Source organism: Heliconius melpomene, chromosome 6 (assembly GCF_056956725.1).
Source record: "Heliconius melpomene rosina isolate 202511_hmr_F chromosome 6, ASM5695672v1, whole genome shotgun sequence".
Taxonomy (NCBI): domain Eukaryota; kingdom Metazoa; phylum Arthropoda; class Insecta; order Lepidoptera; family Nymphalidae; genus Heliconius; species Heliconius melpomene.
In genome coordinates this window covers 12665587-12680435 of record NC_140394.1, presented here as the reverse complement: position 1 = coordinate 12680435, position 14849 = coordinate 12665587, and the positions used below count along the sequence as shown (strand labels likewise).

Genomic DNA, 14849 nt, shown 5'->3' with positions numbered 1-14849 from the left:
TCGTTTTTTTCTACATACGTATTTTACATTTTAGGGGACCAGAGAACATAGCATGGGCGTCTATAGATATACTTTGCAGAAGGTAGGCCTGGAAGCGATAATATCTATCGTAATAGAATTGACGTTAAATGCTCGAAATAAAAAATAAAAAAAAATCACTTGTATTATTTTACCTGTGTTCAACATTTTTTCACTTTAAAATAAGAAAATGAAAATTTGAAAATGAAAATTGGAGGTGGACACACTTTTTTGGGGTGTTGGGTAGGCAATGAGGGTGGCCCACCTGGCAACCGGGAGGGTTGCAGGTGTCTGGCAAAGAGGTACAACCATGAGAACCATGAGTACCAGAACTCAATGCCAAACTTTGGTTTTACACGCTTTTGTCTACAGAGTGGGAATCAAACCCACATCTGTGACATCCACAAACAGACGCTCGCGTCGAATCTCTGCGCCTCGTCTACTTTAATAATAATTTATTATTATTAAATAGCACTGTCATGTGTTTTGTACTTTTTGTTAAGACACATTTGTTTAAAATGTATGTATGTTCATTTGTTACAGAAAATGTCCAACCAGACAAGTGTTTATACGCGGTGGCAGGTCTCACTGCATAGACACCTGTAGTGTTGAGACCATGTGCGGGGAAGTTAGGGTGCCGGAATATCATTTGAATGTAAGTATAACATAGCGGGAACCCGCACCTCTTGATTACCGTCCAAACGATATGACAAATAAGCCATATGTTCTCGTTAAGCTTTATTTAAAAATATAACGTGGTGTTAACACCCCGTTACGCTTTTAACATGCTCTCAAAATATAATCAGGAAATGGAGAACGGAACGGTGGTTTTAATGCGTAGTTCTCTCTCTCTCTTTATTGTAGAAAAAGTCGTGTACTACGTGATTTTTTTTATCTTCCCGCTTTATTCCTAGCGAGATTGCCAAAGGCAACAGAGCCCTCCTGGGGGTTCTCAAACTTTTTACGTGACCTTCCTCCGGTATTGTCGATACTGTGCTTTCATAGGTCAACCGAGATCTACCCCTGCTTCTTATACCTCCCACTCTTGCTTCATATATGTATATATATATTTTATATATAAAAAATAGTAGATACTTAATTAATGAATATATTTCGTGACAAACAACAGTTTTTTATTTTTTGTTTAAATTTATGTAGATATTTCTCTAAGGACCAATAAAAGTAGGTTAATTAAAGTGACTTGGAATATATTTGCTAGGCTTTTGCGTGAACTAGGTGACCTATTAGATCTGATCATTGACCTAAGTGAACACCTATATATAACTTTTTATTACTGCCCGACAACAACCTGTAGTTGTAAGCTGATATATTGCAAAACTTTATTATAACATTCCTTTTATTATTCTCTCTAGGGTTCCGTACCCAAAGGAAAAATAGACCCTATTACTTAGACTTCCCTATCTGTCATTCTATGCGTATGTCACCAGGCTTATATGTCACGAATCGTGACAGTTCGAGATCATCGAGATACTTTAAATTTTGCTCGGAACGCCAGATTTAAAGAACCGAACCGTACTTTAAATTTTCACAGATAATAGATAGATATATTTCGGTTATTGATAGATATATTTAGGTTTATAGATAGATTGTTTTATAATTTATGTAAATTTTTTTGTGATCTCTGGTAATAAGACATAACGTGTCATTGAGTTCTACCATTCATTTACAGTGAGTAACGGAGTGTCTTAACACTATGTTCAACCTCTGCTTGCCCAGCTATATGCAGGTCACAGCGTGAAGTTTAAAAATTAATTATTTTTATTAACTCATTGGGCTAAAATAAAATTGTAGTAAAATTTTGTTGCTTGTTGATTTTTTGCCACTAAACGGCCATAAAATGACTATGGGACCTCTGGGGTATAAATACCTTATCTAATGAATGAATATACATATATGTGCGACGAATTGACAAACTCCTTCGTTTTTTTCGTTTGTTAAAAAATATATTTAATATTATATAATCATACTACTAATTATGTCTGTATGTACCTACTCCTAAGAAAATCCCTCCATTGATACTTATATTTAAAATTATCATATTGATCAAATTCATTGCGCTCCTTAGCGTTAGTCACTGTACTTATTCTAAAAGTTCTATCACTTATTGTTCTTCCTTTTGTTTTAGTTTTCTTACTTTTTTCTGTATCTATACTTGACTCATCGCTTTCTACATTATCTATGGTTAAACCATCATTAAGATATTTATAATCTATAGTTTTTTTTTTATTTTTATTTTCTCTTTCCATAATGTCGTTTGGTTTTATATGTCTGGATTTGGATTCAAATCTTGTTTTAACATTATTTTTTAAATTACTGGGTTTATATTTCATGTTTTCGCTTGACAGAGACACATCTGATTCACTTTTATCCTTAACTAATTCTGAACCACGCTTGGTCTGTTTTTCCTTTAACTCATCATCAAAGATATCCACCACCTTATTTTCATTCAATTTGTATATGAATTCAGCTAGTTGTTTAAATAATGCATCGTCGACAAAATTTTTAGCGATCTTTTTTAAGTCCTCAAACTTAGCTGTCAGTAAGACAAATGAGTTGACTCTGAAGAGGTGCATTGTTAGTGTCAGTCCTGGAAGTAAATTGATCCGATTAAAATTGAAAGATCTCTTTTTTATATAAAAAAATAGGAAAATTGGATTAATATTGATAGGATTGTTGTGGCCGTCATGGCGCAGCAGTCTGACTTATAGTAAACTATGGTTGTGAGCGGGGGAATGATTTTTTTATTTCCCTGCTCTGGTGTCGAGGCAAAGCGCGGCGTTGAGTTCTTCCACTCTACACGCAAAAATTGGCTGGTGCGTATCTTTACGTTAGATTTTCTCTGCCTACCTTGCTATACTGCTATATGAGATATGGGACCATATAAAAAATATGCACGTGTAAATTACAATCGTGTCAGAGGCGTCAGAGCTCGCAGTGAATTGGCACCCATGTTTTAATTGGGATCGTACGGTTCTGTTCTATCGTTAGTACACTGTCATGTCGATGTCGTAGTTAATAGTATTTGGCAACTATGGAAATTTTAATAAAATTCGAGGTAGTTTTACAGGAAAGCTCTAGCTATTTTTTTTTAATATTTCCTCAAATTTATTTAACTTAAAGAAAGCATTTTTGTCATTGTTGAGGCATAGGGAACCTTGTGTTAAAACACTCCGTTCCCCACTTTCTGCCGAATTTCGGAGGCATTGTATGTTGAGTGGATTTCACTTCCTCGAGTGGGGATCGAACCCACAACCGTTCCGTTACAGTCACACCCTTGGGCCGCTGCGTCACGATAGCTTTATAAAAAAATACTAGACTTAAAAAAATACTATATTTTTTTTATAATGCTGAACTTCTTTATAAATATTAATATGGTAAAATTTTCATACCTACCTATGAAATATAAGTAATAACACATTGTATTATAAATAAATAAACGATATATTTTAGTAATATAAAAAATACAATCACATTAAGAATATACTTTTTTATAGCTTTTCTTTACGATGTATTGAATATGAAAAATTTAATCTTTATATTGAGATTTGTTTATATGGTGCAATTCTTATGAAATACTAAATGCAATTTCCATTCTACCCGCAGTTAAATATAGAGTTTATTACATCATAAATTATAAAAAAACTCGATTAACCGGACTAATGCTTGGCTTTACACAAATAGATAATGCGGATAATCGAATGGGTTTTGTGCTTATGTCATACGTAATGTTTATTTAGAAATAATTAAGAGATACTTTTTGCAACGTACAATGTATACACTTATACATATATACGTATATATTTAATAAATAAATGGTCGGGGTTGTTAGTCCGGATAATAGCGAATCCTTATATCGGATAATTGAGTTTCTACTGTATTTTCATCCTTTTCTTGTTATTTTCAGCCTTGTTACGTATGCAACAGTACTGGCCACAATTGCAGAGAGTTGATACGAGAGAAATCTAAGATAGAGAGTGATGTCTCTGCTAATGCACTAAACTACGGTAGTGAGGCTATGGGTAAGGTTTTGTTTGATACTTAGAAACAATAATGAACTTTTATTAAAAAGTCGATTGAGTGGAGTCAGTCTAAAGTTTAAATTCAAGTCAGGTAATATTATCAGTGGCTAGTCGTGGCGCAGGGGCGAAAGTTGAGACAAGTTGTGGGTTCTATTCCCACTCGAAGAAATAAAATAATTAATATTTTTTATTTTCTAGCTCTCGTATCGAGGCAAAGCGCGGGTTGAGCTCCGCTAGTCAACACACAATGTCAAAGTGTCTCAATGGGAACAGAGTCTCTTAACATTAGGTTCACAGGTTCCTTCTGCCTATTCTGCTATATGCAAGATGCAGCATAAAGTTAAAAAACAGAAAGATAATTTTATTCAAAATAAAAAGCATAAATTATTGTGTAACACTGGCGAGCTTAGAGCTAATGCTTCAGAACCGCCGCAAATCACTGCTCGGACCCTTTTACTACACCTTCCTCGCACCAACTCGCACTTGAGCTGTTCTATTAAAATATACACTCCTTTTTTACAGAAAAAGGTGAAGAAGATGAAGAAGAACAATTCATAGGTGTGGAGAATACTGATTTTGTTCTGTACGTCAGTGCGGTAGAAACAGATAGATGTCGACGCGGTCTCACAGTAGCGTATGCTTCCCACTGCCAACAGGAATCTGCTTTAGATCGGTAAGCAAAAGTGACTGGTGCTGTATATAAAAACATGGCAAAATAATTAAGAATATGAATGACACTGTACTTATATATTAACTGCGGTTCAAATACTAATTATAATTTAAATTTAAATAATAATTATAATTTTATTTTTTATTTTTTTTCACCAAGAAAATCGCTTGAATGTCCTGACATTTGCACCTTGGATATCTCACTAGGATTGCCGTGCGGAGATATCCAAGGATTGCCGTGCGGATCTATTATTGGATTTCAGTTATAACAAGTGCTTATAAGTTATATAAAGTTAATATAAATTTTAAATGCAATAAGTATGATATAATATATTAAAATTATAGGAATATGTAGTATTACTACATAAATGTTTAATCAAGAATCGAACCCATGACCTTTGAATTACATTTAATTATTTTGTATGCGTGAGTATTAAATATTTACGAAGTCACAACACAATGTATCGAATTTATGTCGAATGACGGATATTGAGGCCGTCGTAGATTATTTTTATTTCGTCGTTCTGGTAACAAGACAAAGCACACCGTTGAGATTCGCTGTTCGCCACGAAATGTCTCGAAAATTAAAAGAAGAATGGGGAAGAGCGTCTCAACAATAGATTCCCTCTGCTATATGCGGGGTGCATCATGAAGCAGTTAATGTTAAGGAATTTCTTCTCTTCTTTCCAGTCCAGTAGCTGGCCACGCGAATTTCTGTCCCGGAGAGCTCTCTACCAAATATCGAGATCTACCTTCTGTGCTATCGACGGTTAAACATGAAATGTTACATGCATTGGGCTTTAGTGTCTCCTTGTTTGGATTTTACAGGTAATTGAATAACTAAAATAGGGGAAAGTGGGGAACGTAGTGTCTTAACACTGTGTTTCTTCTGCCTACACTACTGTAAGCGGGATACACCGAAGCTGTATAAGAAAGAGGCCAGTCATGGGGCCGGGGCACGAAACACGACAGGCGTGGTTTCGTCGAGGAAATGAAATATTTAATATTTTCGTTTCCCCGCAGTTATCATTTATGGCATTATGTTTGCTTGAACAGATTTTTAGCTTACGCCAAAAAGATATGACAGTCTATTTTCTATTTTTTCCCTATATATATTCTTTCTTTTTATAATTGACCTAAACGTAATTTTTTTATAAAATTTTAGAGATGAAAATGGTGAACCGTTGACTGAACGTCGTCCTGATACAGGGAACCCACCGTTAGACGAAGAGTAAGTAGGTATAGTATGGTTATAAGAAATGAAATTAAAAAATAAATGATTCATTTAAACATAGAAACTATTTATTTTCTTTCTTTTAAGATATTCGTAACAATTTATTTCTCCCTGCTTCTTTTTGCCAGATATGTCGATTTCCACATGGAATAGCTATTGAATTATTATAAAAAAACGTAAAACAATATTTACGTTATCAAAAAAGTAATTTACTATAAACATTTTCCATAAAAATAAAAAAGCATTCACAAAACCACAATCAATATAACGTCTGTCCACAGATTACAAATCCACAAATGGTCCGATCGCGTAGTGAAGAACATAACGCGGAACAACTGGATGATCCGACAAGGTTATATATCGCGGACTTTCCACATGATTGTTACTCCGCGAGTGGTCAGGGAGGTTAGAGTTTAATATTTATTATTTACTAGCTATTACCACCCCGGTTTTCCTATCTACCACCTATTTGTAAGAAAAAAACTATAGAAGCCTTTATCACAGGAACGCTTGGAGATATCGAGTTGAATTTCAAACCATATATTCAAGTCTACAGTCCCTTGATTTCCTGAAAAAATAGTATTTCTACATTTACTTAACAAGAAGATATGGCCGTTTAGCAAAATGGGGTACTTCTGGTTGACATAGAAATATATAATTTTTCAGCTAGCATCTACAGGTAGTACTAGTTCAGCAAAAATAACTGAAAACTACATGTGTGGTTAAATCTTAGAAAATAGTTTTATAGTAGTTATTTCCTGTTCAATTAACTTTAGTTAACTTTATACAGGTTCGGGATCACTTCAACTGTTCAAAACTAGAAGGAGCTGAGTTAGAAGACCAAGGTGGGGACGGTACAGCACTCACACATTGGGAGAAGCGAGTTTTTGAAGTAAGTAGTATATTAAAGATTAGATTATTGACAACAAACAAATAATTTATGAATGAATAATATTTGCGTTCCATGTGTTTCAAATTGATATGTCGTATTGATTTACTAAAAAATACATAAATAAATGCGAAACATCGCATAAAAATGTTGTCGTAGTAAGATGGACTTGAAGTAGGACAACAGCACAGTTGGGTAGACCTATTAAAGTTTTAGACCCAGAAATACGACCCAATAAGTACTTTTTTGTGAAATACTTCAATTTGTAGCATGAATATATCATAATTCGGAAACTAGAACTCTTTATTATAATATTGCATTACACAATATGATATTTTTTTATAGAATTACATATTTTGAAAACTATTTTTGACTTTTTTCCGCATTTCAGAACGAAGCCATGACAGGCACACACACACAAAACTCCGTATTCAGTCGCATCACGTTCGCCATGATGGAAGATACGGGGTGGTATTTGGCGGACTATGATAAAGCTTCTCCCTTGCATTGGGGTAAGGGGTTGGGGTGTGAGTTTGCAATGACATCTTGCAAACAGTGGCTCGGCTCGCAGAACTTGAGGTACAGGTTTGTTTCGTTGCATGATTATTTTTTTTTAGTTTGTATTTTTAAATTAGTTGATAATATTGTAACTATACTTTTTTATTTAAGTTAACCTGTGTACCGAAATATAGTAAAATAATTAAATGTCGTTATTGTTTGTTAACATTTGCCTACTTGCATGTCAATTTACACACATTACTTATAGATTTGGAACATATGACAAATACATATATGTAGTATAAAAAAATATGTTTAATATTTTCTCGAACTAAAATTTCTGTAATAAATAAATAATCTCTTACAAGCAGCGCTGAGGATAACTCAACGATGGAGTAAGTTATTTATATGGCTTATTTACATCGGAATTCCACAACGTTTGAATGTGAACGCGATATTTTATTTTAGAAAAGAGTTTTTCGACACTACTAGCTTACCTTATCTTACTTCCTACAGGTTTAAATGATAATGGGTGGTAGATATAAGTAACAAAGCAAGTTTTAAAAAGTCAATTTTTGCCGAAGTTGCTAGCCACCATTAATTAGTAACAAAATATACACATTAAGCAAATACCCACTGTTCAATGCTATCTTTTTTTATTATTAAACTCACTAATAAAATAGAAAAATAATAATCTAAAAAATCTTTTTGCACAAGCAACTCCAATGGAACAAGTATTGACATGTAAGTTACACAAAACTACTAAAACCACTCAAAAAAAAAAGCAAAAACGAAAAGAGCAGATAGTCCAATATGCTATTATTTTACAGAAGAAGGAATCCGGCGCCATTTTGCGAGAGAGTAAAAGGAGATCCTTTAAGAACGGAATGTTCTCCGCATCGAACTGCCGTAGTGTTGTGTAATCTTGTACGCCATGATACTATACTGCCGAGACAGTATCAGGTAGGTTGGAGAAAATGGAGACTTTTAATTAAAGTAATCGCTCATTTGGTGCAATAATGATGTATTTGAAATATTCCAGGAGACATGGTCTAACTTAGTTACTAGTCTTTCCGCATTCATTCTCATATTTTACTTGATTTTTTTTAATTAATTATTTTTCATTTTTTATCAATTTTTAAGTGTTATTCCTCACTTAGGAAAGAAAACTAGTACAATTCCCCGTTCTGCCGGTTGTAACATTGCCATGTCCAATTCAGGAAAATGAAGAATAGAGTGCCTTGTCATTAGGTCCTCTCTGCCTACATTGCTGTTTGCGGAATACAGCGTGAAGTCGATATTTAAATTAAAGTATATCTTCTCGTTATCTCCGTATTATTTTCGCAGCATTTCGATAAATTACCCAATATCCCGCCGGGAGATGAGGCCCACTACGGTGGCTCGGTCTCACTCGCGGATTATTGTCCGTATTTACAAGAATTTACTTGGAAACACAAGAACGTTCTCATTAGAGGAAGTAGATGTTCCTACGAAGAGAACACGCCGAGTAAGTTTTGTTTGTTCTCTTTTATTAGAGTGTAGGTTTGATTTTGAGTGGCGTAAAATATAAATATATTTTAAATCATTACGAAATATATTTTTTAAATTTTCATTTTGAATAGCTTTACTATCAGAAATATGTTATAGTTTAACTGCAATAAACATATATTAAAAAATAATAAGTTTACTTTTGCTATTAGGCTTTTGTTTCTATTAGTTATCGAGTTAGTTTTTTTTTCATTGTTACATTATTTTTTTATTGGTTTATTTAAAGTAAATATTTCATTTATTATTTATTATTGATTCTTATTATTTCCTTTTCCAGAAAGCGAAGTAAATTTCGCACTCGAGAACTATGGAGTACATTCAAAGTGTTTCGATCACAGCGATCGCGTTTGGGAACAGAAGTCTTGTAGACAGGTGAGAATATTTTTTTAATATAATATTGTTTATTTCATATAAAATACAGGGTGAGTCATATTGAACTTTCCGGTTTTGGAAGGACGTTGCACGAAGAAGGGAAGGAGTAGAAGGGTGGGGATGGTGTCATTAGACGCGCCATGACATGCAGTTTTAGTGTGAGCAATGGCTTGGTCGGGACAACATCGTGCGTTCGTAGTTGAAGAGTTTATTAAAAATGGCGGCTCCGTGATCACAACACAGCGTGCGTTCCGTTTACATTTTGCTATTGGTCGACGTGATCCCATTCCCACTGGACCAACAATCAGAAATTGGGTATCAAATTTTAGAGCAACATCATCAGCATTAAAAACAAGACCACAAGGCCGAATTAGGACGTCAACGTCAGCGGAAAACGTGGATAGAGTGCGGGCTTCAATTCAACAATCCCCTCGGCGTTCTGTTCGGAAACATGCCGCTTCACTAGGATTATCTTTCAGTAGTGTCCGCAGAATACTGCATAGAGACCTTAAATTTCACTTAACCGAAATTGGAGGAATTAACGCAGAATCATGACAACGATAACATCTGGTTCCAACAAGATGGTGCTACAGCCCATACATCCAGGCGTTCAATGGAAATCCTGCGACAAATGTTTCCCGGTCATCTCATTTCTTTGCGAGGTGACGTTGGGTGGCCGCCGAGATCACCTGATTTAACCCCCTGCGATTTCTTTCTCTGGGGTTACCTGAAGGAAAAGGTGTACACGCATCGTCCCCGAACCATCGATGAACTGAAGGCTGCAATCACGGAAGAAATCAATGCTATTCCGCTGAATATGACTCGACGAGTAATGGACAACTTCCGGGAAAGGCTTCAGCAGTGTGTGGTCAATGGAGGTAGACATTTACAGGATATCATTTTTAAAACCAACTAAATTAAAACTGCATGTTATGTGCTTTCAAACAATAAAATAATTTTTACTGCATGTCGCTTTGTTTTTAATACACACCTTATTGAAATCGGAAAGTTCAATATGACTCACCCTGTATTATTTAGCATGACTGTACCTAATATAAATACTTGCTAATATTTGCCACAAAAGTGGCAAGCAGGGTAGGCAGAGGGAACCTGGGAGCCTAGTGTTAAGACACTCTGTTCATCAATTTCCATTATAAAGGAGTATTTATGAATATTTCTTATATTTCGAATCCACAACACGCGCTTACAGTCGCATGCTTGTGCTCTTGTGTACGACCACGACCGGTCTCAAAACTGTGTGTGATACCTTAAATATACATAGCTTAGATTGATTTTAATTATTTTCAACATACCACCATTTCTATTATATTCTAGCATATTCAAATGTCAAGCTTAAGTCGTACTAAGTAAATCATACTTATTTTACTGAAGTACTAAGGGATTTACTTTGTGGTATAGTAGCGAAACTCAACATGCTATGTCTCAAATTCTGTTGATAGGAGGAAAATGGAGTATCTTAAAACCAGGTTTCCTCTAGCTATCAATATGCTGATAGCGGGAAGTTTATTTTTTATTTTATAATTTTCAGATTCGCGAATGGCAACACTGGGGCTCTGGTTGCTACAAATATAAATGTGAAAGTGGACGAATACATATTATAGTAAGTAAAGAATGACGTCGGCCAGTCAGATTTAAAACAAATTCAAGTTATGGTATAAAAATTAAATGGAATGTAATTCTTATGAATCGGTGATATATATATATATATATATCACATTTTATAATTTTTTTGTAGATTCTAATGTATATATTAGAATCTGGTTGAACGCGATAATCATAAGAACTGTATACTACATGATTAAAATATTATTATTATTTTGTAGTTCATTTCCAAAATATCTTTGTTAATAAATTTCTTTTGTTTTCAGGTAGGTAACTACACCTACACCTGTTATTTTGCCGGACAAGTGTTACAAGTGCGTATCATACAAAAGGGATGGTTGCATCGCGGCGGCGTAGTGTGTCCGCCTTGCAGGGAGCTGTGTGGGGAAGAGTTTGTGGTGAGTTTATATGTATTTATATGTATTTATGTGGGTTTATGTAGAATTTAGCTTTTTGAAAATAATAATATGTATGTTTACTTGTCAAAATTCATATATAAATTGTCAATAAGCTTGTCGTGGCGCAGTAAACACGACGGTTGTAGGTTCGATTCAAATCTATTTTTATCTAAACATACGAGTACATACATATTTCTTTTTCAGTCACGAAACGAATATTGCAAAGTAGGTGAAGAAGCTCCTCCACCAAATTTATATCCAAATGATGTATTAGCGTGTAATGCTCCCGCCTTAAACAGCGCCGCCATCTTATTGATGTCCGCCATTTTGTGCACGTTTTATGTGTCAAGTACGTTTTATTTATCAAATTATTAAAACTAAGACTGTATATTTAAATGCCTAGTTATACTGACATTTTCTTTGTTTTATCTGTGACATTTTTTTAATGTGTTGTGCAAATTTGACTTTAATTTTGATTTATATTAAATTATTTTTGATTTATATACTTGAAAGTTCAAGTCAATATATCAAGTAGTCAATATTTATATTTTTTTATTTGGTTAATTTTTAATATATTTGCACTACAATTAACTAACTTCTTAAAATATTTTCAAAATAGTTAATCAACGAATAATATTTCAATTATATAAAACTTAACTCAATTTTTACTTTTATGTTTTAACTTTTAATGTTTCTTATGACTTGTTGATACTAAATATATAAAATTAAATAAAAATGATTTCTGTTACATCTAAAAACAATACTTAAATAACAAAATAATAATATTTTTATAATTAACAAATTTTGAAAAAAATCAAATCGTGCAATAAATTTTTAAATTGTGAAAATTGGCAAAATTTTTCATAAAAAATTAAAACTTTTTCAAAAGTTGTCACACTGTATACAGTTATTCGAAAAGTTGAGCAACAGTGAAGATTTTTTAGTCAAATTTATTTAAGTTTTAATTTAACTGAAAGCCATATGTTAATTTATTCTTAAATTTTATTCTTAAGTATTATTGTAATTTAAAATATGTAAAATTCTTCCAATATGTTTTGGCTGTACTTACTTTTATTTTTAAGACTTTAAAATATGAGGATATCAAAGCACGTTATATAATTTAAAAAATAATAATAAAAAATTATAATTATAATTAAATCAGCGAAAGAGAATGGAGCGGCGTGTTTCAGTTCTCCGTTCTGGTAGACAAGTGCGGCGTTGAGTCACTAGTTTTCTTACTAGTTGCAAGTACTTAACAATGTCTTGAGTTTAGTTAACGGAAGCCGGAATATCTTTACTTCCTTTGCTTAACCCTACATTTGGGATTCAGCGTGAAACTGAAAAGAATTATTTTTTTTTTCATAATTTTAAACTTGCATTGGTCGTCTCATTTTTTAATTTTAATATGATTGATCTTAAATTTTAGTTCCAAATTAATTCGTCCCTAAACAAAATCTAAAATATGTTTTTCATGTCATTGTTTCTGTTAGTCCGTCTTTTAGTTATAATGTAGCTTATTTTTTATTTTATGAATGGTTAAACTGGTTAATTCTTATGCTTTAATATACTGTAAATTTAAAACAACGTATACATATTTTGAAATGAGATTTGAAACTGCACTTACATAAATAAAGATGATTCTTACTATAAAATTTCTTAATGATTTTTAAGTTACAAAAGTTAGAAGTAATCTTGTCGCTGTTGGACTACATCTGACTGTAAACACAATGGTTGTGGTGGATTTTCTATTTCCCCACTCTGGTCAACAAATCGCGGTGAGTTCTGCTACTCAATGCATGCATGATCTCTAGTTATGGTTTAAAGTAGATAACGGACTATTAGTACTAGGTTCCCAGGTTCCTTTTGCCTTCCCGTTCCGTTGCCTTCCCTGCTAAATTCTGGGAAAACGTAAAACGTATGATTTGTTTTCATTTAGCTTTTATCACAATTTTTATACGCATTAATTGCGTATAAAAATTAAATAAATTAAAATAAATTAAATATAATTTTAACTTAAAATCCTTTCACACAATTTTTTTTAACTGCAATGTCAAACAAAATATTATAGTGAAAAATGAAGAACAGATTGTCTCGTTATCCCTCCTTCTTGAGAAATGACTGAAGTTGTTAAAATGATGTAAAATTTCATAGAGATGTAAAGAAATATGAAATAATATTCGTTATAAAATTATTAATATATCAACATAGAAAGTAGCTAGTTTGTGAAATAATAAAGTTGAAGTTTAAAATTGAAGTTGTAGGAAATGTGTTATTTAAATAAGTGCGGCTTCAAATCCCGATGCACTCCTTTTTTGTATATCTTTTATATCTATAATATTCTTTTGTTGAATTTTTTACAAAATGGCATTGTTTTTTTAATTGGTAAAATTATTATAACATTTAAACACGAATATGTATATATTTATTTCAAAATTTGGAAAAAGTTATTTGAAAATTTTTGCGAAAAATATTTTAAATTAAATATCAAACTGTAACTGTACCACTTTTATTTTAAATGAACTAATTATATTTTTTTTAATGATAATATGTGTCTCTCATTGTAAATAAGTACTGGTGCTTTATTTATTGTTTTATCCAAAAAATACTTTTTCAATATTAAAAACGTGAAATATGACAATGAAATATTGAAAAAATGGCTATTGTACTGATTTATAATAAATATATTTTAAATATATTGTGTTTTTGTCAATAGATTTTTTTTATTTATAATTATAATACAACGTCATTATAAAGTAAATTACGCTATGTCTTACAAAACTGTTGTCTGTAGGATCTGTCGAGTCTAATTTGTTTTCTCCTAGTGATTGATTTCTCCATTTTTCGCCATACACTTGTATGTATATATGAATAGTGATTTATGCGTGGACATATTTCAAACAAAAAAAGATTTATACACAAACTTTTAACGGGCAACCGTCAGCAATTAAGTGTTCATTAGATGTTATACAGTTACAACTTTATAATATTTTTTTATTAGCTTCGCGGTGTATCCTGCACATAGCAGGATAGGCAAAAGGAACCTGAGAACTTGGAATAAGACACTCCGTTTCCATTAAGACAGTTCCCCATTTTCCGCTGAAATATGTGCATCGATACCAGAGTGAAGAAATGAAAATATTAATATCTAATGAACAAATTTTTATCTAAATCTACTGAACAAAGTTAAATTATATTAACAGGCGAGGCCGTCGTGGCGTAGTAGTCACAATCGTGCGACTGTAAACGCGCCTGTGGGTTTGATTCTCACTCGGAGGAATATGTCCATCGCCATACGCCATAATTTCAACTACATAACTAATTTACTATGTAAAGATAACGAAAAATGCATTAAATAAACTGTTAATTTCAGTTAATAGAAAAAAATATAATTAAAACTCTTATCCATGCCTTAAAATTGTAATTAAAGAATAATAAAATTGATTAATCACATATTTTCAAACTATAAATGATAATTTAAAACAATGAAATCGTTCGAGATAGTCCTTTTCTTAATAATAATAGGTATGTATAAATTTATTATTAAATAATAAATGGGTGGA

At 32.6% G+C, this 14849-nt stretch overlaps 1 protein-coding gene across 4 annotated transcripts in view; it reads left to right on the top strand.

The window, feature by feature from the left end:
• Positions 1 to 13984, top strand: part of Invadolysin (leishmanolysin-like peptidase, invadolysin) — a 50138-nt gene extending 36154 nt beyond the window's left edge. The window contains exons 5-20 of one of the 4 annotated variants that reach the window (XM_085187441.1): positions 562 to 673; positions 3944 to 4058; positions 4581 to 4731; positions 5418 to 5555; positions 5893 to 5958; positions 6243 to 6366; positions 6752 to 6853; positions 7242 to 7429; positions 7720 to 7743; positions 8066 to 8092; positions 8179 to 8311; positions 8696 to 8855; positions 9174 to 9268; positions 10818 to 10889; positions 11158 to 11289; positions 11494 to 13984. In XM_085187441.1, the coding sequence (XP_085043567.1) occupies positions 562 to 673; positions 3944 to 4058; positions 4581 to 4731; positions 5418 to 5555; positions 5893 to 5958; positions 6243 to 6366; positions 6752 to 6853; positions 7242 to 7429; positions 7720 to 7743; positions 8066 to 8092; positions 8179 to 8311; positions 8696 to 8855; positions 9174 to 9268; positions 10818 to 10889; positions 11158 to 11289; positions 11494 to 11664 (1810 nt within the window). In that variant the 3' untranslated portion in view covers positions 11665 to 13984. Of the gene's footprint in view, positions 1 to 561; positions 674 to 3943; positions 4059 to 4580; positions 4732 to 5417; positions 5556 to 5892; positions 5959 to 6242; positions 6367 to 6751; positions 6854 to 7241; positions 7436 to 7719; positions 7744 to 8065; positions 8093 to 8178; positions 8312 to 8695; positions 8856 to 9173; positions 9269 to 10817; positions 10890 to 11157; positions 11290 to 11493 lie in introns of all 4 variants that reach the window. The other 3 variants (XM_085187440.1, XM_085187444.1, XM_085187442.1) reach the window with 3 other exon arrangements.
• Positions 13985 to 14849: the final 865 nt, after the last annotated feature.